At 44.7% G+C, this 24,436-nt stretch overlaps 1 protein-coding gene across 2 annotated transcripts in view; it reads right to left on the bottom strand.

Annotated features, from left to right (window-relative positions):
* Positions 1–360: 360 nt before the first annotated feature.
* The window catches only part of IL17RD (interleukin 17 receptor D), a 64,255-nt gene continuing 40,179 nt past the window's right edge, over positions 361–24,436 (bottom strand). The window contains exons 3-13 of one of the 2 annotated variants that reach the window (XM_070574878.1): positions 21,128–21,253; positions 17,851–17,969; positions 17,174–17,294; positions 15,186–15,230; positions 14,928–15,079; positions 13,776–13,841; positions 12,499–12,553; positions 11,928–12,038; positions 10,948–11,132; positions 7,632–8,568; positions 361–6,643 (exon numbers count right to left, since the gene is read on the bottom strand). In XM_070574878.1, coding sequence (XP_070430979.1) covers positions 6,531–6,643; positions 7,632–8,568; positions 10,948–11,132; positions 11,928–12,038; positions 12,499–12,553; positions 13,776–13,841; positions 14,928–15,079; positions 15,186–15,230; positions 17,174–17,294; positions 17,851–17,969; positions 21,128–21,253 — 2,030 coding nt within the window. In that variant the 3' untranslated portion in view covers positions 361–6,530. The remainder of the gene's footprint in view (positions 6,644–7,631; positions 8,569–10,947; positions 11,133–11,927; positions 12,039–12,498; positions 12,554–13,775; positions 13,842–14,927; positions 15,080–15,185; positions 15,231–17,173; positions 17,295–17,850; positions 17,970–21,127; positions 21,254–24,436) is intronic. The other variant, XM_070574879.1, reaches the window with a different exon arrangement.

Here is a 24,436-nt window from a genome sequence, read left to right as displayed (position 1 = left end):
CTCTTTTTCTTTTTGAATGACGGGAAACTTGTTGTGGCTCCCAAATTTCAGTGGCTCTTGTCAAACTTCTGCAAACAAAGTCCATTTGTTCTGAGAATCAAATTTCTTCTTGATCCGAGTACCCCGTCCCTGCTCCAGACGCCACACAGACAACAGGTGCCTTCCCGTTGGAAGGTGAGGTAAACGGCCAAGGACAGCAGGTTCCCCTTTTCTAAAGTGCAAGAAATGCCAGTCATCCTCGCCTCCTACCCCCGGCTAAGCTCTCTCCTTCTCAAAGGAAGAGCCCCCAGCAAACCATGCTGGGAACCCCAGCGATTCCGGAACCAGGAAAGATGATTTAGAATAATGAACTACACAATATTAAAACAAAACATTTTATTTGATGTAGAAATTCTAAGGTACAAAAACAACCTTTTGCAAATGTCAGTTGTGATCTACTGTCACCTATTTACAGTTATGTACAAATCAAATAAGATGTTAATGTTTTCAATGTACAAATACAGAACCCTGCTACAGTCTGTCAGTGCTCACTCTTCCCCCAGACCCCACAAAGGACAAACCTAAAGAGGAAACAGACAGCGGCAACAACCACCGTGTTCCACAGGCTTTCCCCCTAGAACGTAGTGACAGGGAGCTTCTGTAGTGAAAAAAAAAAGGAAAACCTAATGGTGAAAATAGAAGTTATCTACTCTCTAAATGAACACATTTGGTTTTTACAAAAGTTTTTGCTCTGTCCAGACTCACTACGGTTTTTCCTTGAGACAGAAAAAAACTTTTAAAAGTAACAGACGATTACACATTAGCATAATCCAATGGTAATTATTTTATGTAACAAATGGAGCAGCCAACTTTGTCTACGTTACGTACAAACAGAAGATCGCGTCTTCGAATCTTCTTGACCGGAATTTTATTTGATATAAACGTACCATATGCAGTCATAACGGTTTGCTTTTGTCAGACTCCCAACTGCGCAACACACAGTGCTTGGTCAATTCAGAGACATGACTCCAGCCCTTCAGAACATGGAAAGCTCCTTGAGGAGTCTGTGGTCCCAGATGAATTTTGGAGAGGAACCAAAGTTCAGGAGGGAAGACGACTGATCAAAATTCCCAAGAGGTCCTCACTCAGTCTCTTTACAAATTAGTCCTTAGCAACTGCTATCTATCTCGACAGTGGTTAAACTGAAATCTGCACCATTTAAAAATATTGTGCATCATGAATTAAGGCTGATGTCTAGACATATATAAAAATAGAATCCAAAACTGGGAGGGAGGGGTAGCTGCCACTCAGAAGGTAAAAGCTGGTCTTGAAGAGTATCTTGAAGAAGCTCAGGAATGTCATTAAACACATCAGGAACAAGCACCAAGTATTTGACCAAAAGAGGGGAAAACGACACATCTGATAGAAGACTATTGCCAAGAAAAAAACCCCAAATGCGTGACAAATAATCCTCAAAATGAATACAGGGGATATACCATTTTATAAAAGTGCCATTATATTTTTAAGTAGTAAAAGAAGCTGGGCACAGAAGAATTTCCCTGTAATCCCCATCCTGAGCTTGGCCTTCACAAGGCACTCATGTGAATAAGGCACTACATTCTATTTGGGCGACTCAACTGAGTTTGAAGCTGAGAAACAGAACAGCAGTGAAAATTATTAAGCCCTTGGAAAACGAGAGCTATGAAGCATGGTTGAAGTAGGTGGGGTTATTTATCACTGAAATAAGAACACCAGTGGGATGACTTCACTGTGGTTTTCAAATACAAGGAAGGTGACCAGCTGTTCTTTTTCCACCACACACTGAACAAAAGAAGCCTGGTTTGAATTTGTATAAGGAAGACATACAAAGAACTATCTGATCAGCAGGGCAGGTTACAGAATCTCCTTCGCTGAAAATCCAGAATCCCACCCACAGCCAGATGTCTGAAATAATTCAGGCGCAGCCCTGTCTGACACTGAGGCGAACACGCCAGATAATCCAAACTTTCTCCCACCCCCAAAACTCTGAAATTGGAATCAAAGCTATTGGCTTACAGGCAGACTTCCTTTTGTTTATTTTCACCCTGAGCCTGGAAAGGTGGTGATACAGCAAGGATGACCTGACACCCCATGTGGACTCCTATCTGATACTTCGATATCGAGAAGAGCTTTTCTCCGTGCACGTTTCACACCTCCAGAACAGAGTCGATTCACAGATCGTTTAAAACACAAGACAAGGCAAATACCCAGCTCGAGTGGACACTCGGGCAGCCTTGCCATCCTCCCCACAATGCCTGCTTTCCTTATTAAGTCCAGGCCTGAGCTCAGAACACTGCACATCATCTGAAACAGTGACGACGCCAGGAGCTGAAACCATACACAGTGTCCTTCAGGTTGCGGAGTTTAAATCAAATTGTTCCAAGTGTCCTATTTTTTAAATTGAGAGAACATAAATCTGGTTTTAAAATTAAAAACTGGCTTGCCTTTCTCTTAAGACCCCATTAAATGTAGAAGCAATCAAAACATTTCAAATACATTCAGAATCATATCAAATTTCTTTGGGGGAGCAAGAGGGAAAGAAGCAATCCCACCACTGGCTGCATTTGGTCATTAGCGTGGATGCCTTTTATTTCAAATATTATAAAGCAGAGATGGCAAACCGGCAGCTGGTGAACCAAATCAGGTCCACCCATGTGTTCTGTTGTAAACAATTTTTCTGTAATAGACATTTAAAAAAATTTAGTTACTAATACTAAAAAAAAAAATCAGAATTTTGCACATAAAACTCCAGATTCTCAGCTTCCCTTGAAAAATGGGAACATCAGGAAACACTGCATGGCCACAACTGGCTGGAATGGCTGCCCTCTATAGGTGGGACAGGAGCGCTTCAGTTTGCCACAGTCCCCACCATGCCCTACTGCTCCCTGACACTGAGAAGGCATACCATTGCCATTTATCTTCACACCTTATTTATCATTACACCTGGCCTGCTCCACTGGTGCCCCCTGAAGGCATAACATCTGTTAAATAAGAGCAGTAGTCTTCACCAAAATAAAACAGAAAAACCTAAGAACCTCCACCTTGGCATTGTCCACCTCTCTCCAATAAAGACACAAGAGTAATTCTTCTCTCCTTAAGAGGGCCAAATTAGTGTTGAGGTGGTTGGGGACTGCAGGTTTTCTCTCTTTGGGGAGGAGGGTGTGCCATTTCTTCTCCAGGAATAAAACAGCTTTTTTTCTTCCTTTGCTTCTTTTAAAGGAAAAGATGCTCAACTCTGAAAAAAGGAAAACTTCTGAAAATCACATAACCCCAAGTTTGGAGGGATAGTTTCCTCTTTATTTGTGCTTAAGAGGGGGAATCTGAGACTAGGGGTAAAAAATTAAAAAAAGACACTTGTGGCTACGAAGTAGCAAGACCCAACTTTGACAAACAAACACACATGTCACCATTGCTAAAGACATTTTTCTGATCTTCTGATCTGGGACTATCTTCAATTATTGCTAATGTGTCAACCAAAAACTGTCTCATAACTTTATGGCCCCTTCTTATTTTTGGCTCAAAATACTATTACCTGGCTTGGTCATGCACATGAACACCTGGACCTGGACCCGAATGACTTCTGATTCTTTCTGGAGAAGAGTGTGCCTCAAAGGCCCAGGACTCGGACCTCTAGAGGACCTTCTGCCCCCTGTGTGGCTGGGCTGGGTCCATGCAGGTGGTCCCTTTGGCTTGGAGCCGACCTCTGAGAGAAGAACACACCTTAACTGGGCTTTCATCTCCCTGACCACTCTCCTAGCAAAGCTGACCATCTCAGATGCTAAGCCCCTTCTGGAGGGTGTTGGTGAGTTAAGATAAACAACTAGACCCCTACTTTCAACTAACTGCAGGCTTCTTGGTTCCCTGGAACCCTGGACTTACCTCTGGTCTCCCGTCCAAAGGACACCATCTAACTTAGCCCCACAAGCCTTTTACTCTCAGGATCAAGGCTTTTCATTGAGACTATCCTTTATCGTAATTCTTGTATCCCCAATGTCTAAAAGCCTGCAACTTGGCAGAACCTTTATCTGAATTCTGTCTTACCATTTCCACTGTCGGAGACAATGTGTGAGCCAAAAGACGCAGCTCTGCTTAAACCAGATGTTTTGCCTTAATCTACAAGGCAACCATTTCCATTCCCAGCATGAGCTGGGAAAGGTAAAAAACAAAAAGTAAAACTAATAAGGCAAAATCATCAAGTCAGACCTTTCAGCTTATTCTGAACCAGGCATTCACGCTGTGGTTTCATTACTTGGCACAACAGAGACTGATTTTGTTGTCTATCACCAACATTAGTATTTCAAAATAAGTACCCAAACCCTAAATCCAAACTAAAACATCACCTGATTCTTGGACTAGCACACTTTCCCCTTCCATCTGCATAATAAATGAGTCCATTTAGCAAGCTCGAGGCCCATGCTCCTGGAGCCCAGTTGACGTTTCCCTTCCAGGCCTCCATGCTCTCCCTGGGGCCACTTTCTCAGAGATGCCTCATTTCACTGCAAAGCTGAATATCTATCCTAAAAACAGCTCCTCCTGGTTCCTTTAGGGGCACGCACCATTTCCTGGCTTCAATAAGAAATCTCTCTAAAAATGCTCCAAAGTGAATTTTCATATGTTAGCAAGTTTGGACAGACCGATCTCCTCCAAAGAACGGATGGTGACGATGGAGCAGCAGGACAGTCTCTTGCGGCAGGAGCTCTGTGCTCATCCTGAATTCCACGGTGACAACACGGAATGTCTCTTCTCCATCAAGATGCCTGGCTTCATGGGGGAGACAGTTCTATAGCTCACTTGTCTCTCCCTCAGAGCAGCTGCAGGAAACCTGATGCCAGAGAACAGACGAACACGTTCTTCTCCCGAGAAGCTAGCAGCTGCCTTTACAGAGCAGGGAGTATGGCATTTGCATCAAAAATACACACAAACCTCTTTTTTCCGATAAGGGTGCAAACTTTCCCTTCCCCACCCTCCAAACTTGTGCTGGGAAGGAAAAGTCTTGCCCCGTTGCACCTCTCACCCTGTCTTGGGATGTTTCTCAGTGTCCCCCTTAATATTGGTCCTATTTGCTGAAGGAGTGAAAACCAGTCCCTGGTGTGAGTGCTGAGAAAAGAGGGTGCCAAAATCTAAGAGCACCTGTGAAAATGGTGGAAAAAGATACTCACACCCGTTCAAGGGCATGAGGAGGAGAAGGGAACAATTGTTTTCCCTCTGGAAACAGAAACTCTATAGAGAAGTCATTGATAAAAAGAGAACACTTACTTTTCCTTTTTAAAGCCAATTCTTTCCTCCTAAATTCTAAATACCTATTTTTGGTAGGATAGAGCACAAGAGACAAATCTTTCATTGGGTAAGTACCACCACAGAAACTCAAAAACATGATGCACAGGCTGGGTTGTGGGGGGAGTGCTTTAAGATTCGAGAATTTAATGATTTCAGGGCCCATGTCTTCTTTAGATGACACTCGAAGAGCACATTCATCCTTTGTGACAGACCCCTCCTTTTCACCTTCTTAAAAAGAGGTTTGTCATTAGTCAAAACAAGTTCAGCAGATTAAGTGGCCACTACCTCCAGGCCGCCGTGTTTCAGTGGATCCTGATCCCTAATATTCCAGACGTAGCTTTAGATCAGAGGCCAACCAAAGTACGAACTGCAACATCCAGCAACGCAGCCCAGTCGGGATCAGTCTCTTAAAAATAAGCTTCCAGACATGAGCATCTGAGATACAGCACAGTAAATGTAACCCAGGGAGCCTCGGCAGGCAGCTCTGGCCCTCACATGATGCCTACTCAGACCAAGAGGTGGCCTTGGGTGCTGAGCTCTGGTGCCTCCTACACAATGACAACCCATCTCAGAAAGAATGGTCTAGATGGTCAGCTTGGCCCCGCAGCCCCCACCTCAGCCAGGCATGACGCCTACTAACACACAAAGGCTCGTTTTATGAAGGCGACCGTAGTCAGCCACCTCCTTGACCTCTGACTCAGAGCTTTTTCAATACCCATGGCATCGTAAGTTCCACACCAAAAGTGGACAGGAACATCATCTGTAACGACATACATTCCAGATAGACTGGCACTTGACTTCTGTCGCTGTAACAGCATCAAAAGTGCTTTTCCCACGAAGCATTTCCAATCAAAGTAGCCAACAGCGAATAGGCAAGGTTTGTGCAGACAAACTAAGTCTGAATGATCAGGGTGAGTACTTTCCTATTTCTCTTTACATATTTCCTCCCTACATCCCAGAACTGGCTCTAATCCAAGGTCTGACCTAATGTGACAAGCTGTTGTCAGACCTTACGGACATGCCTCTCAGAGCTCCATATGGTTACAGAAAGTTGGAGACTTTGCCAAGATATCTGGTAGAATGTAGGGGCAAGGAGAGAGAGTACTGGCCCAAATTTCACTCCAAATATCCTTGTAGGAGACCTCAGCTCCAAGTGGGCCATGCAGCCAGAGAGATGAGCTGGGGAACCAGAGAGGCGGCAGCTAAAGTGGCAATGCTTAGACTCTTCCGTTTCGTTACAAAGGGGCGACCGCGTGGAGTTCACCAGTGTAGCTGCAGCAACCAGGTTCTGCTTTGCACGCCCCGGAGGCGAGGAGCTTGGAAGGAAGGGCAGGAGGGTCCTCCTCACCTAAGGAAAGAAGAGAGGGCAGAGCCACACATCACTGCACTTCACTGGACATGGCGCTCAGGCCAGAACGTGGCTAGACCTGGGTGTGAATGACGGGCTTTGCACAAGTGAGGCAGGCGTCCCAACCAGCTCAAGATGGGGCACTCTCAAACAGCTGACAGGTTCTAGTCCCCCTAGTTGAGGGTCTAGGGTTTGTATTCATGATTCCAGCTAGTCACAGGCACAGTAAAGAGCAGCCCGAGTTCGTACCCGGGAGGGGCTCCCTAGGGAAGCAGGGTCCTCCTACAAAGCTCTCCTCCCTGGAACCTGTGCTGAGCAACGATGGAGAGAAAACTGCACTGTGAACCCAGGTTTAACAGATGTGGCTTTAAAGACATTGGGAGGGTGTGGGGTGGTGAACACTAAAAGTCCCTCATCTAACACCCTTGGACCTTGGACCTTCAGACATTTTGGGAGTTTAGCAAGGTGAGTGATATAATGCACATACTGTATATTACATAACATGACAGCTCACCATAATTTAACATCAGTATTTCTTTTTTTTTTTTTAGGAAGATTAGCCCTGAGCTAACATCTGCCACCAATCCTCCTCCTTTTGCCAAGGAAGACTGGCCCTGAGCTAACATCCGTGCCCATCTTCCTCTGCTTTATATGTGGGACGCCTACCACAGCGTGGCTTGCCAAGTGGTGCCATGTCTGCACCCAGGATCCAACCTGGCAAACCCTGGGCCGTTGAAGCCAGACGTGCGAACTTAACCACTGTGCCACCAGGTTGGCCCCTTAATATCAGTATTTCTGCAGCTCACACATGTGAATGTTCCCAATACCTGGGATAAATCAAGACTATCAATGGAGTTGTGCTACTTCCCATCAGGTTTCACTGCCAAGTAAGGTTGCACCAAAATTAGAAAAACACTTTCACGTATTTCAGGATTACAGACAAACGGTGTGGCCGCATCAGGAACCCGACCACCCCCCCGCGCCTTACCCAGGCCTGAGGAGGACGACATGCTCTCCGTCAGCGAAGACGTTTCCGTTTGGTCCATGGAGAGCCCTTCCATCAGGGGCAGGGACAGCTCGGAGGAGGGCACAGAGGAGTCATAGATGCCCGAGTCCCGCGGCATGTCCGAGGGGCCGACGGCTTTCACCGTGTGCAGCAGAGGCTGCAGGGCCGAGCTGCCCCCGGGCCCGGGCCCAGCCTCGGCGTCCTGGTCCAGGCCCAACTGCTGACCTTCTGAGGGCAGGTCGGCAGGCGCCCCAGGGATGGCTGCCTCGGCCTTGAGGCAGAAGTCGCTCTCAGCTCCTGGTTTGCACAGGACGTCGTTTAAAACCAAGCCGGAGTCAAACTTCTCCAGCACTGGCTCCCGGGAGCGGAGTGGAGGAGGATGGAAGGGAACGAACTGCTTCTCAAACCAGTCGGGCTCATCGTCGATAAACTGGTGCATGTTGCAAATGGCAACGTAAAGGGACCGGCCCGATTTGCTTCGGAAGTAGTTTCTCCTGCTGACGCGCCCAGAGTACTGCGCCGACTCCTGGAGGCCGCGGTCGTGGGAGTGCAGGTGCGAACAGAGCTGGGGCAGGTTGTCCATGAGTTTGTACTTCGTGCTCAGGTCCAGCACGCCGGGAACGTCCCCCTCGCAGGAATAATCGAAGTAGACGGCAATGAACTTGCTGAGCGCCGCTGACGAGCTCTGCTTGGCCTGGCGGAGCTTTTCGGCGATGGCTGCCACGGCCACCAGGAAGAGCTCCCCCTGCCCCGAGCCGCGGCCGCCGCCTTTGTGCTTGTAGTTCTTCTTGTCCACAAAGTACTTCATGCCTTTGGAACACACCACGATGATGAACTGGGACTCCTGGATCTTCTGGATGACCCATTCTCTCTGCCCTTCTCTGCAGAGACTGAAGTCTTCCCACAGGTCCAGAGCCACCTGGAAAGAGAATGGGGAACCTCACTCACCTAGACAGCTTGGAGAGTCAAGTAACAAGAACAAGAATGTCACAAGCAGGTCACCTCATCTGTCTCTTAATCTTTATCAGCACCACTATGCAGGCTCCAGGTTGCCCAGGCACAGCTAACATTCCATGCGTGACAGTCACACACCAGGCCCCCTGCATCATGCCTTCATTTTAGCATAAGATGGGATCATGACCATTCCCACCCTACAAGTGAAGAGGTAGAAGTACAGAGCTTCTAGCAACCTTCCTGTCACATAGCACACGTGAGATCCTCAAGGGACTTCGAGTGTGGTAGTAAGCATGGAAAACGGAGGCACTGGGGTTAATCTATTTGATGAGTGAGGCTGCCTGGATAGAAAGGCCGATTCTGGAGAGAAAGCTGGAAGGCGATGATGGAAAGACGCGGGTGAGGGACCCCAGAGCGGGCTGAGAAATGGGGCTTAGGTCTGGATGTTAGAGTCGCCCACAATGATCGATGACTCACATCCAGAGCGTGTGACTGACTAAGCAGACCTCCCCGGCCATTCTCATAGCCCTAGGGCCAGCCTTGCTGTTTACCAGTTGGTCAATAGCTGCAGAGAAGAGGGGTGAACTGCAGTAACACGGCCATTCTGGTTAACTCACTTGGGAGTGACCGGCACCTCCCACCATGACTTCACAGCGTCTACAGGGTCACATCCCTGCAGGACCTTTAACCCCAAGGGGGCGGGTACTGACAAAGGAAAGAAAACCAGGCATGCGTGGCCTTCTCAGAGGGCTTTACCTTCTCAGGCTATTTTCATCCAATTTGACTGAAAATGTCTCTTGGCAATGTATCAGCCTCTTTCTTTCTACAGTTCAGAAACTAATTCCCAAGGGTTATGCCTGAACGTGGCAGCCACAGTCTCTTACGGGTAAGGGGGTTCTGAAATGCCTTTGTCTCCTCTTCGGCTCTAAGGTGTTACCAAAGGGGAGAAAAGCCTCAACATCCACCCACTTGCTGAAAATAATCCTGAATTGTCTCACATTTTCCTTAATTCTCACTAACATTATATATTTTAAGAGCTAATTGGGAGTACACACCAAGCATTTAAAAAAATGTTCCCACCTTTGACCCAGCAATTCCATTTCTATATGTCTCTCTTTGGAAAATCATCAGAAATGAGGCAAAACTGAACTACTGAGATGTTTAACAATTTGAAATAACTCACTTATGGTGAATCAATATTATGGGTCACATGGCTATTGAAAACTGCAGTTTACATAGAGCTGCTAATAGCATGAAAAGTTACTAAATGAAGAGACAGAGAAGAATCATTCCAATCCACCCAAAATGCAAACCTTTATGTATGAGTTCATTCATGTAGAAAAAGACTGGAAGGAAATACACCAAATATTAACTGTGATTCTTCTTTTCTCCAGGTTGAGATTACAGGCCATTTTTTATTTGTCACGTTTCTCTAGTGTCCAGATTTTCTATAGTAAGTACTATACTCATAATTGGAAGACTTTTCCCCCTGAGGCTAGTTACTTACAAAGTAGAGCAAACAGGCTGTCTGTATCTGAAAAGCCTGTGCCACCAGCGAGAGTCTGGAGTTGTTTTTCAGCACTAGAGCCCACCCACCAACCTCTGAGCATGCATGTTAGGAAACCCGGCCAGCCTTGTAAATACACTGTTCTGACACTAGGGGGCAGTCTCACCACGTGGACAGATTCTGAGAAACCCACCAGCCACCAAAACACAAATAACTTTCAATTATACAATATTGTACAGTTCTTGCATTTGTAAGAAACAGTGTGCCTTCCATGAGAGATTCAAAGTTCACTCTAAAATTAACACTCTGACATTACAGAAAATCTACACATTAAAAGCTAATTCAAGAGAACAGGTAAGAAACCAGAGCAGACCATGTGAGCACTTGATACGTTTTTCCCCTTGGCAAAGCTCCCCCAAAGAACTGTCTAAACTCTTTGCTTTACTTGCCATTCTCTCTTTGAGCCAATGCTCACTAGAATGTCTTGAGTGATCACCTCCTCTCACCCCATCGCATGCTCCCAGGCAGCTGTCATTTCCCCCCATACAACTGCATGGTCTTTTAAATACTTATAAAACTTCCTGCCAGGTGGGTGCCACTGAAGGCTTTTGAGCAGGAGTGTGTTAAGGTTAGAACTAAGTGTTAGAACACATTTGGTGCTGGTGATGGGCGGGAGAGACTGAAAGAAGACTGCAAGACAGACCCCAATTAGGAAGCTAGGCACTAGTTGAGGGCAGGTGTCACAGGAGGAGGCCTGGAGGCAGGGAGAAGGTGGCAAGGAGAGAGTACAGAGCGTGTGTCCTGCCCAGGATAAAAGAAAGACTTTAGATTCCTCACCTCACAGCCGCAGAAGTCCTGGAGGAAGTAGGCAAAACACTGGACGACGTTCATGTGATTCTGGCCATCTTTACTGGAATAGCAGAGGAAGACCTTGGGCCGTGGCCGCAGCCTCTCTCTGGGCAGTGCTGTGGTGTAGGTGGAAGACTCAGAGCTCTCTTCATCTAAATGTGAATATATATTTTCTAAATTGGAAAAGAAGATAGGGTTGACGCCTACGAGCAATGCTGTGTCCTGTTCCCCAAGACTCGGGACCTAATGCTATCTTGAAGAAACAACAGATGACATGTCCACTAGAGCACTCCCAGTTCCACAGACCCACCAGCCCCTTGGGTCACCAGTGGGAATAGGACAGCTGATTTCTCCAGTGGAGCAACAAACGGCCAAAGCTTTCTTCACCTGAAATGGACCTCCTGGCAAGCCAAGAACACTGCAGAAACCCCCCAGTCAGCAGAGAGCGCCCAGAACCAGCTCTTGCAGCCAATGCACCTACTAGATGAGCTAAGCATTGGCAGAACTGACCTTTTCTCAAAAAAAATTTTTTGACTGAGTTATAACGTACAAAGGTAAAGTGCATAAATCTTAAGAGTACATCTCAATAAATTTTTATCTAAGTACACACTGTGTAACCACTCAGATCAAGATATGGAACATTTCCAGCTCCCCAGAAGGTTCTCTCTTGACACCTGACTTTCATAAGTGATCAAGCCCTACCTAGATCCTTACTTATACTTTTAGACTTCCTTTATGCTCTTGAATTTACCATCCTGAGTATGAGAACAGAAGTATGCCTGTCCTTTTCGTGGCTCCTGAGGTTGAGTCAAGTATTTTAATTCTGGGAACTACAGTAGGCAGGGAACTGACTACAGGAGCTGGGTGGCTTCTCAGACGCCTGCTGGGAGGGACCCAGTACTCCCAGTGTCCACCTGTTGGCAGCAGCCCCAGCCCTGCCCCTGGGGGGACACACCACACAGAGATACCTTGTTGCTTCTTGCGGCACATTACAGTGAAGAGCGTCGCGAAGGCCGATACGACGACCAGCGGCACGGTGATAGCCACAGCTCTGATGGGCCCAGCCCACGGGGAATGCACTGGGAAATTTCAAAGGGATGCTTTTACACTAAGCAGCATAATAGGTTCAAAGAGAAATAATTTTTTTCTTTTTAAACACAACCACATAAATAGGTGTTAAGGACTCCTTGACCATCTTCCTCTAGAACCACTTTGGTGATGATAAAAGCATTCATTTTAAAGGGTTGTAGAAAACAATTCAACAGAGTCTGCTGGGACGTAAATACCACTGAGTGAGAATTCTGCCTAAGGAAACCTCCCCTCCCACCACTTTTCTTGCGGGGACAACTGACTGTTTGTTTAGTCCCAGAGACACACACGGCTCTGGCTTTGATCTTCCAGGCATCAACATCAGGGTAGAAGGAAAGTCAGATTTGATGGAACATCATTTAAGAGAGAGGAGCTCAAGTTTTCTTGTGTTTCGCTTTTGTAAACCATGAAATACAGAAGGTGCCAACATTTCAAACAAAAAATCCTTACCTGGCTTTAAGGCATAATGCATCACTTTTCTCGTTGTATTCGTGTCATCCACCAGCTGCAAAACAGGAAGATGATGTATTATTTTTTTAAGTAATAGTATCTCAACAGATTTCATTTATTTTTTTCATGTGTGGATAGTGGGGGTCAGCGGGGGGTGGGGGGGAGTGAATAGGGCAAGAGAAAGGGGAGCTGCCGCTGCCTGCGATCATTTATGAGCCGAGACTAGACAGTAATAGTCAGATACATCTCTGCTTTACTAACTTAAAACTCTCAACTTCATCACCTTGCCTTTCATGAATCAAAAGGTTCTTTATTCACTGATGAATTCAGCTAGTAAGTTCCACTATAACAATTCTCAATTAAAAGGGCATCTTACCACTGATCTTACAGGGCCTCCATTAATGCTTTAAGAGGCTGTGTCACTTCAAAACCACATACTACTACCGAGTAATGCAAGAAATTTGCAAGAATGCAAGAATTTGGTAGATGTTTCTACCAAAATGTTAGGCCATGTTGGTTGTCTGTGAATAGTGGGGCTAGGGACAAATTTCTAATTTCCCTTTCTGTTTTTCTTTTTCTCCTATTTCTGTGGCATTTTTGATACTGGAAAAGTCATCTAAAAGAAGAAAAGAAAAAATGTATCATTTACATGCTCTTTTAAGTGGTATTTAGAACTCATGTATACTTATACAGAAGAATGTCAGCAGAAACCCAGAGACGTAGAGGCAGATGTAATGGGCATAACTTTTGTTTTGCTGTTTTATTACTAAAACAAAACTGTAATGCTAAAATTTTAAAAATATAACTTTGCAGTATGAAGGAATATTACACAGAAATTTTAAATCATGGTTATGTAGACTTCAGTCTTGTGTCACTTAATGACAGGGATACCTTCTGAGAAACGTGTCATTAGGTGATGTCATCATTGTGTGGACACCACAGACTGTACTTACACAAACCTAGATGGTACAGCCTCTCTGGTACTAATCTTAGGGGACCACCAACGTATATGTGGTCCGTCACTGACCAAAACGTCATTATGCAGCACATGACTACACACGGTTACATAAAAATATTTATTTGAAATATTTAATAGAAAAAAATCAAAGATCAAGTACATATAAACTTTGTAAAAAGCATGTTAAGGACCACGTAACAATATAACTGTGCATACCTTCAAGGTCTTGAAGCTTTAGGTGTTTCAAACAGTTGGAATTCTACATGAACTGGATTCATTCTGTAGAATTAATAACAGGGCTTTCTTGAGCTATACGTACCTCAATTATATAATCCCCTGGAGAAACATTTTGAAGGAGGCAGCTGGTTGTCTCCGTATTTTGCTCCTGCAAAGAAACAAACAACTCACTTGTTTTAAAACTCACTTCTTGGATAAAAGTCATCAGGACCCCTCTTGTCCCCTAGAGCTGAAGGAGACTTGTCACGAGTCTCAACCATGTTTTCAGAAGATGTCGAGTAGAAGAGAAACAACTGTGTTTATCTGCCACATGTTATCTGAACTGCACTTTAACAAAAGGCCCAGAAGAGCCTGGGACCCCTGTCATATTCCTATGCTTAGCTGGTGGCGCCCTCAGCAGGCATGTTTGATTTGAAGACAAAGAAACTAATTAGACTACCCTTTACTTAATAAAAAGGTGGGGAAAGAAATTTACCACTTCGTGTCTGTGCATATTTTATTTGCCATAATTTTAAACTTGAGCAGAAGGTCAAAGAAAGTCAATGACAGAGGTGAGAGCCAGCAGAAAAGCAAACCCTCCCTACAAAAGGAGCACGTCTAGAAGGGAGCTCGGTTCTGTCATCACGACCAAAAGCCTCTCTTGGTGCTCATGTGGAGCGATCTAGCAGTCCTGTGGCTTCCACAAAATGCTTCACTCTCTCCGACCACCTCCAGTTTAACAGCTTATTACTGAGTTTCTGCTTAACCTCGAACTACGTGTAAACTCAGTCCTCACTGAAATGCTAGTGGCTGGGCTCCTGAATGTGGTTTTTCTACTTACTAACTGTGTGACTTTGAGTAAGCCAGGTGACCTCCCTGAGCCTCAGCTTCCCCATGTGTAAAGTGGAGATGACAGCAGACTCTGTGTTATAGGGTTCTAAGGATTCAATGAGCCTAAAGCTCAGTGACTAGCACAATATTTAAATATAGAAGAATAAACCAGAAATACTTAATTATTTTGGTTCCTTGGTAATAGTTTTACCAGGCTATACATCACCAGGGGACAGCTGGGGTGGAGATACCTGTGAAGTGAGGACGATAGCATCATGGCCCTGAAACGTACCCAGTGACAACATTCTGGAATTTCTACCATCTGATAAGAGTCAACAAAGTCACACTGAGCCATCCCAATTCCAGGTGCACAGGGGTCACTCTAAAACATGCAGTGTTCCTTTATGGACACCTAGCCGCTCACCTGTTTACAGGTCTTTCGCTTGAAGGGTCCTTCGTGCTTGAGCTTGTAATGAAGATAGAAGAAACGAAAGCCAAAGGTGTGCGGCGCATGGTCGAAGGACACCTGCATGTCCGAGCCATGCTGAGTGACGTTCAGGTTCCGAGGCTTCCAGACTGGGAGGAGAGAAGAGGGAGGAAGGGGAGTGAGCACCCGAGGCCACCCCGACACCACGGGGGTGGCAACACTTTGATTCTTATAGATAAGAACAGCTGTACTTACAGGGTTTACAGGCCAGGTTGTCCGGCTGTAACAACAGATCGCAGGCTATTAAGAAAGATGTATATTTTTAGTTTTAGGACAGTTTGACATTTTCCTCATTCAATAATTCAATAAAACATAAATACAGCACTGGGTGCTGTTGGGAAGAGTATAAAATACATCAATTCAACAACGATTTTCAGTACAGCACAGTTGTATCTTATGAAAATTTATACTGTACAATATAAAAACACTCATGCAGTCCACTTTATGCCAAATAAATGGAAACAGTGTAAAGTCAGATTTTAAAAGCTTGTCAAGTCTCAAGGCCGGTGGCCAAGGGCAGCAGGACTGTGTTCATGCTACTAGTGCCACATGGGGCCTCTGTTTCAACTGTAAACAGAAATAATGCCAGCCCCTGCCCCACTGTACAGGCGTTTAGGCAAAAGAGAACTTGGGAGTGATCCTGCTAACTGTCTTGGGTTATTTTAACCTTCACTAGTAGCATTCTAATTTAAAATCCTTTTGATGGAGTCTGAAAATGACATCCAGGCATCTACTAAGTAGTAGTACCAGAGCTGAAAACCAGGCACCAAAGCCAGTGGCTTTGAAACGGGATTTAAATGCTGTAACACAGTAAGAGAGACCAAACGGCTAGTCCAATATGCCCTGTTGCTAACCCAGGGAGAACCCTCTGGAAAATGTCCACACGATGCCAAGAAAATCAAAGGCAGCACCAGGGGCACAGTGCACTGCAACAGTGATACACACTCTCCTGTCTCCACCTCACCTCCAGACAGACACACTGATTCCGATGGGAAACATTAATCTTAAATTATGCTAGTTTTGATTTAGGCAAGCTTTTCATAAACACATTCTTTGACTCCTGTATCTAGTTGTTATGTGCAGGCATCAAGAGATGTGGTAAAATGCATACGGTCTTTGCCCTATGGCATCTTATTTTAATTAAGAAAATGAGACTAATCGTTACATAATAATCTTGCTGCATAGAAAACTACAGTTTTTTTTTAAAAAAGAAAGAAATACAAAAAGAAAACAACCAGAGTAAGAATTCTGCAAAGGGAAACATTAATGCCGGCTGGAGTTGAGAAGGAAAATATCACAGAGGATGAGGATGGCAACCAGACCACACAGGAGGGATGTGGGAATGGACTGACGGCTGCCCATCCACGGCGTGCAATGCCAGCCAGAAAGACTGACCAGGGAGGCAGGAGGGAACTGCTGCGGGTTTCAGGGTTCCTGGGCACCAAATCTGAAAGCAGAGTTTCAGGCTGATGAAGGACAAACTACACCGTGAGCAGAAAAGATGGAAAAGGAAAGCCAGCACGGTTGGTGGTTTGAGAGTGTGGATGCCAGAGTCGGACTTCTGTGGTTCAAATCCTAGCTCCCAGCCAGCCCTTTAACCTCTCTGTGTGTGATTCCACGTCTAATAAGCAGGGATGGTAAGATTAGATTCTTTACAGGGTTGTTACGGGGGTAAACTGAGTTAATATTTAGAAAGCATTTAGAACAGGGCCTGGCACACAAATGTTAAATAAGTAAGTACGCTTTCTAGAAAGAGGGGATCTCAGGGGATACTGCCTAATTTTCTTAATTGAATCCTGAAAATGACAGGCTCACTCAGAGAGGCCACCCACTGATGACAGGTCAAAGATGGAATCATTTCATGCTCCACACTTCACCTTTTTTAGTCCTGGATTTTGTGAGTTTTTTTTTTTTTTAATCAAATGGTTTTAATACATGGCTGTCTTACAGCACCTTTAAAAACAAAACAAAATTAATCATCACGTCTACTCTAGAACAAGCCTGGAATGAGGGCTCTGGTTAGATGAATACCACCGAGGCCAAACCATCATTCTAATGTTGCTTTTCTCCTCACCACGCTGGTTTCCTACCAGTATTTGGTGTGCTCTTGAGCACATCTCTGCCAAAAGTCATTAAAAGCAGAAGTCTCCTCAGGGGAACCAGGGAAGAAAGACCATACTCACCGCGGGTTCTGAAGAAGAAAGGGTGATAATTGCTCTCGTTTTTAATGGAAGGAAAAGGGACAATCTTTACAAAGTAATCCGTTTCAAATTTCATATTCAGGAAAGGCTGAGATTCCATTCCCTAAAAGGGAACAAAAACACACGTGACGTCATGGAGAAATTACCCAGCCCTCCACCAACATGCGAGAGCTCCAGTGCTCCCTGACGGTAGCCCAGACGCAGTCCCAGAGCTTCAGCCACCCAGACATAGTTCCAGAGCTGAAGGACATGTCCCAGGGGAGGAGGAAGTCAAGTCTATTTTCTGGACCAAGTTTACGTTTGGATCCCTAACTGAAAATGAAGATCGACCACGTTGTCTGTTCTTTGGCAAGGAAGCCATGGCTTGTTAACACTGAACCTCAGAGGTGGTGGGCCAAGCCCACATACATTCTTGAGAGCACAAAACCACCTTCCAGGACGTGTAACCTGAGAGGTGTGTTTACCAGCAAGAGGTGCTGGAGAGTTTCTCAGGGAGCGTGGAGCAGGCTCGTGGTGTTGCCGAGCCATTCTCGCCCACCTTGGCAGGCAGGGTGGACCCCATAGCCCCTCCTTCTCCAGTTTCACAGGCTTTCAATAGACCATTCAGACCCCCGGAACAATGGCGTGTCTTCAGGAGCACATTCCCGTGTGTGACTTACAGTTCTTTTGAAGCTACTGTTGAGCTGCTTTGGGTCCTTTAGAATTAGCTGTTGGCACTGTCTGCCCTCCGACTTTAGCTCCTCCAGTATTACCCGAAATCCTTTTAGGAATTCGATGCCTAAGCAAAGCAGAATGCTTTTATTAAAAGCGGACCTAATTACTTTTGATCACACTTTCCTTCCTCCAAGATTACTGCCCTCTCCACCTACACAACAGAGTTAAAGGAATTCTTACTCTGGCCAGAATATCTGAGTTTACTGAAAGGAAAAATGCGTATCCTGCTTTCCTCTGGTACAGGCCAGGAGATTTTCGCTGTCCCACCATTACTAATTAATTAATCTCTAATCTAGCCACCCATTTCACAAATGCCCATTGCCTCTGTGGCATTAGGGTTCAAATAGTTAGATTCAAGCCACAATTGATCATAAATGTCTGCTGTGGAATATATAATTTCTAGATCATTAAACAGAGTGTATTCAGCTGATGATAATTCCCAATGCTGACTAGAGACTCCCCCCAAACCATGTTTCCACTTGAAGTTTTGGTCCTATATTTGCTGACATGTTTCACTGAGCAAAGTACAAAATTCCCAACAAAGTATGCGTCTACACCCAAGGGGTTCCTAGGCTTGGGATTAAATAGCTTAGGAGAATGCCTATGTGATTCACAAAGCAGTTCTTGCTCTAATCACGCCTGAAAGGCAGACACCTAAGAGCTGCCCAGTGTGGGCTCTTCATACAGCACTCGGAGGCCCCGAGATGCCCACAGAGCTGCTGAAAGGCGCCAGCCCAGCCTCCTGCCACCTGAGCTTCCCCCGCTGCACGTCCGACTAGATGCTTTCAAAAGGATTAAGCTCTGATGGCCACAAGAGCCAGTACCCAGGCTCTGTATCCCATGGAGACCGGAGTGGTCCAACTGCAGCTGGAGATCCCCAAAGCTGACCTCCACTGGGGTGATATCGATTTCGCATTCTTTCTGAACACTAGACAAGGAGACATTTTCAACCCTTCCCCTCCCAGGGCAAAAGTAATTACACGGGATGCAATTAACCAGGTGGGAAAATTATTGATGGCAAAGGCCAGGGAAATCTTTTTCTCTTTCGAATAGGTTCTCCAATCCTGTAATTATTGGATGAAGAACACATATTTTATGGTGGGTAGGGCAAAAGAGCTACAATTAGAGCTTAGCGTGTTAGGGGCCAGAGTACCGAACGTGCAGGCACTGACTCTGCCATGCTGTATTTCAAGTACAAAGCTTCCTGTGGGGATAAGAGCCAGCTGACCCACAGCCCGAGATTCAAACATGCTGACAAGATGCAAGGTCTGTGACCAGCAACTATTTAGTAGATCTCAGAGGAACCTGTCTTTTGAGATTTAAAAAAAAAAAAGAGTTTTGAACAAATCCTTATTATTTATATTAAGATTTAATTCATGCAATGTTCCCAGAACTACTGTTTAACAAAAGCCAGGTGATTAATATGATTCAAGACCATACATCTCACAATTACATAAAAACTCATCAGCTAGAGTGTGAGTATGTGGTTCTAGTTCTTATTTCCAAAACCTGCCTGAAAACCACTACACCAAGTCTGGGGTTGGAGGTGGAGGCAGGAAATGTAACTCTTATATCATAATGACACCTATATCTCAATACTACTAACACCTTGTCGTTATACAATGTTTAGTAATTTTATAGGGCAGCTTCCCACAAAGGAACTTATTTACTCCTTTCCATATTTAACTCATTAAATCCTCCTAACATCTACAGCAGGAATGAAATATCCCCATTTAACAGATGAGGAGACTGAGGTATAAAGACACTAAAAGACTTGCCCATGGTCACACTGGAATTAAATGGCAGAGGCGGGATTCAAAGCCATAGTGCTCTTAACCCATATGCTTTTCTGTCTCCCAAGGAGTTTCCTTGATAGAACCTGACAGAAACTGAGAACCTGTCCAGCCATCCCCACCCACAGATCATCATGCAGGACAAGCACAACCTTCTGCCCTCACTGTCCCACACGTTAGTTCTCTTACCACCAGCTCACATCTACTTTCATTCTAAAGAGGGAGGCTGCAATTTGTCAGGCCAATCCCTTAACCACTGAGCCTTATGTGGAATGACCACTTCCCTTTTATCCACAGAATGTTTTTATCTTTAAATGTTAAGATAGTGTTATTTTTGGAAAGCCCATTGGCTTCAGCCCCAGAGTATTTACATGGGTGAGTGAGTGAGGCTCGTGGGTCTGATGCATCCCCCGTCTCTCTGCGCTCGCTTCTCCTGCAATCTGATTCTCCTGAGATGTAACCATTCAGATCGAGAAATTCAGACTTCACTTTACTTTTCTCTGGGCCAGATTTTTAAAAATTCTAAGACAAAGGAGCCAGCCTGAGGACCAGGTTCTGATGATGGTAACAACAGCCCCTGTCTTTTAAGAGCTCATTCTAGAAATGTACCATGCGTGTCTCTAATTCTTACAACAAATCAAGAGGCATTGTTTTGGCATTTGGGAACCAAGATACTGTACTTTATAGATGGGGAAGCTGGGGCTCAGCGAGGTTTAAATGCCTGTTGTGAAAGATAGATTCTGGGTTCAAACCCAGGGCCAATCTGAACAAATGGCTCTCCCCAGGTCCCACACTCAACTACCTGACCCTCTCCTGTGTACCAGCAATTCATTAAAGAGGACAAGCAGTTTCAGCCCAAACCTGAATCTGGCCAAATGTGGGTTTGCTTTTTTCTGTTTCTCTGTTTTAGTTTGGTTTTTTCAGCCCACACAGTTTAAATAAAAATTCAATTAGTTGCCAACATTTTAAAATTATCGATTTCATGGTTTCTCGTGAAAACTGGAATTTTCCTGAAAACCCACAAAATGTGCCAATGGAGGGCCTGCAAATCTCTATGTGGCCACAAAGAGCTCTAATGCTGGATGCTGAAGCCATTACACCCTTGGATGGGTCACCTGTCCCCACGCTACTGCTGAGACACAGAGGCTAAGGCCTCAGTGCCATTTATCACTCACAGACTATCATTTTTCAAACCCGCATCTCTCTCAGTCACAGCCAAGGGAACAAAAGACGAGCCATGGGACACAGCATCAAGCTGTGCGCATGCCCAGCAAGTGCATGCAACAAAGTAGGGAGTGCGTCTGTGCCCAAGCCAAGCTGAGCTACACTCACATCAAGACCTGGCCCCTGGAGGCCGTCACGTTTGGGACCTTGGCACGGGGCACTGCCTACCCAGACCACCCCGGTGGACTCCATTTTGACCACTTACCAAGGGCCCCTGGGGACCAAAGAATGGTAACCGCCACTCGGTCGTGGCAAGCGTACTGACTGATGGTGATGTTCTGGGCATCGGCAACCACGTGCTTCCCCACTAGATTCAAGTAAGCGGTGCAGTCTAGAGAGTTGGGAGAATAAGAACAGTTACATTTAAAATTCGGTTTTTATTTCCAAGTTTATCTTCTCAATTACACCGAGCACATCTGGAGGTGGCCAAATCCATTCTATATAAAGACATGTGCCTCAAAAGGCCAAATAGGACATCAAAGGTTGATGTTTGGAAAACCATTAAGACACTGCAGTGGAATTTATTTATAGCATCACCACCACCACCCACTCCTTGAGTGAAATTCCAGGATGGTTTTGGGAAGATCATATGCGGTCTGGCGTTTGTGTGTATATCTGGCATTAACTTTTTTACTATCACATTTTACCTAAATCAATAATTATTTATGTTAATTCAATCAGTTTTCGGCATTAGAAAGTGATCTGAAACAAAGCAATGGCTAAATAATCTGGAGTCTCTTTGTTTTTAAAAGAAACCTAGAGGGCAAGGTGACCAGGGAGAAGGAACTAACACAGGGATGTGAACTCACAGGAGAGTGACTGACAGCAAGACTGTAGGACAATCCACTTGGTATCTGCAAAGCTACTAACTGACTCAGTGATAAGCAAAGAACCTCGATGTTAACTAGCACTGTCAAAGGTAAAACTGTTGTTCCCAAACACCAGGTGTCATCAAAGACACCCACAACATCCACCAAATCCAAAAAGTCCCACATTGCTCAAAAAATGAAAACCACCGATTCTTTGATTTTGTCTGAGGGCATTACTCACTGCCACCTGTCAATGCAGCCACAACTATATGAGCACCTGTGCCACCTGGCATTGCTAACACACCTTCAAAGTCTGCAAGATCCTAAAAGGCTGCCAGAAGCTTCCAGCCAGACTTGGGCTGGGACTTCAGAGAATGGCCGCAGGCTGTTCTGGCCACTCGTGCAGGGAGAACGCCAGCCATCCTTGGCAGAGACCAACTCATAATTCTTATACTGGTTCATCTCTATTTCTTCCTCGATGATTAAATGTGAAAACTCTCTTGAGTATCTGCTGCAAAAGGTCCTGAGTTCCATCAAATGCCCAGACCCGCCCACTACCCCTTTGAAGTGAGGTGAAGTCTTCAGGGGCATTTTCTAAAAAGCTCAGTGAGTCTGCTGCATTTTTTTCCCCTGTAAACTGTACCACATGACTAAAAGCGTTCATTAGATATTTGAAAATCACAAAAGAATATAAGAAAAATGCAAAAGTCATTCTTAATCTCCTCCCACACAGAAGGAGCATCTAATGGATACCCTCCCAAGCCTCTTAATGTGCACATAATATTCCTCTTTTTAAAATTTCTTATTAAAGTATAATACACACGCACTGACGTGCAACCTCCCTTTAAAACTCCATCCTCCTCGCTGCTTTGCATCCTGCTTTCTTACTTCACCACATTAGGCATAGTCCCTTCTGTAAACTCCATCTGCTTCAAAAACAGCCACCTCTACATGTCAATATTACTTCTTTTGAAAAGATGTTAATAGTTAATAAAACGGAATTCTACTTCTGAAGAAAGTCACTCTCAAGGCATTCAACATACGTTCTCTGAGTGCAGAAGAGACTTTTAGAACAGGAAAATAATTTTTTTAAACATCTGGTTTAACACCCACATTGAACAAATGAGGAAACTGCAGCTAGAGGGAGCCTCTGGGTGGCTGAGAATGCCACCGCTGACCAGCCCAGAGTTGGGACAGAGAGCAGCCTCAAGCGGCTCACGCAGGGCTCCTGCCATTCTGTCCTCGGCACAGAGTTTATTACTAAAATAAGTTCTGAATCAGAGGTATTCAATCTGCAAAAGCCTGGCTGAAACCAGCTTCCCAATATAAAAACGACAAGATCCCCTCATACTTGTGAAGTTCAAACATTTTCATTTATTGAGGTCGCTAATGAAATAGAGCAACCTTTGACTTCAACAGCTTTAGGAAGAGAGGCATGAACAAGGGCATATCATGCTTTTTCTCTTTGTTCATTCCTAATGCCAAAATTAGCACTCTGTGGGTTTCTGTAAACACAATTATGCAAATATAAAGTCTAAGAATTGAGAAAACGTATTACAACCTACTCAGGCATTACCCCTTCAGAGCCTGAAGAAGAAGTGAGAAATGCAACGTGAAAGGAAGCAAGCAGATCTGTGAAATCTGGTTTTAACTTAATGGCAAGACATTTTCTTTCTTTGTAAAAATAAGGTTCTGTAGTTTAATACTGGTGGTGAAAACTTGGTAATTGATTCTTAGCTATTTCAAACAGAACTAGTAACCAGTTAACTGAGCAATAACAGGAACTTCCTTGTGGAAGAGAGAAATACCATTTTCAGTGGACAACAATGAATAAGTTTTTTACATAGCCTGGATCCAATTATTAGAAACTCTAATGTTTTGGATTCTGATTACGAAAAAATTATGCCCAAATGACATTTTGCCAAAATGCAATCGAGCTTCAGATGTCTCAGGAGTCAATTTGAATTGTGAATTAAATTCTAATTAAATACTGAAGAATTATAAAGAAAATAACGACTTAGAGACAGGCATTGGCACGTGAGCCAAATATCTAGTCTCATGAAGAAAACAGTAAGATACTTTTAAGTTTTACAGGTATAGATCCTCTTTCACAAAATCCCATATTAAATTACAGATGCAAATACTTGTTTGTAGCTGACCGGAAAATTCTGAACTCTCGAATGTAATACAAGATCTGCCAGGACCAAGAACATATATTGGAAATTAACTTTCTAACTCAAAGAAAGGTCCCTTACACATGTCTTTACTTAGCTGAATTAAGTATCATGGACTCGCAAATCTTTCAATAGCATCACAGCATTTACCCAGAAGGTGCCCACGCCACGAACGTCTGAGCTTCGGGTGCAAGTCCTTGTCGGTTAACTTGAAGGACCCACATCAGCAACGGTGGGTGTGAATCTGACACACATATTTGTATCTTAAAACTGTTAGATTGTGTACACAACCTCAAAAACCTTGCTTTAGCAGGGATCATTCCAGAGGCCTCAATGTGACCCACACGCCTTACTCACACAGACTCATAACCCTCTCCACGACATGCATCGAATGTCAGGAGTCACTAAATATGAGTCAAGCTCCTTCCTGTCAACAGTTTTACTTATAAATTATGGCTTATAAGGCTAACATGTTCACAATTCTTTGTAATTACCTTCTTAGGCATGAAAGCAGATGCTGAGAGGGGGTTC

Source organism: Equus przewalskii, chromosome 15 (genome assembly GCF_037783145.1).
Source record: "Equus przewalskii isolate Varuska chromosome 15, EquPr2, whole genome shotgun sequence".
In the NCBI taxonomy this organism is placed as follows: Eukaryota; Metazoa; Chordata; class Mammalia; order Perissodactyla; family Equidae; genus Equus; species Equus przewalskii.
This window is presented reverse-complemented; position numbering and strand designations above follow the sequence as displayed.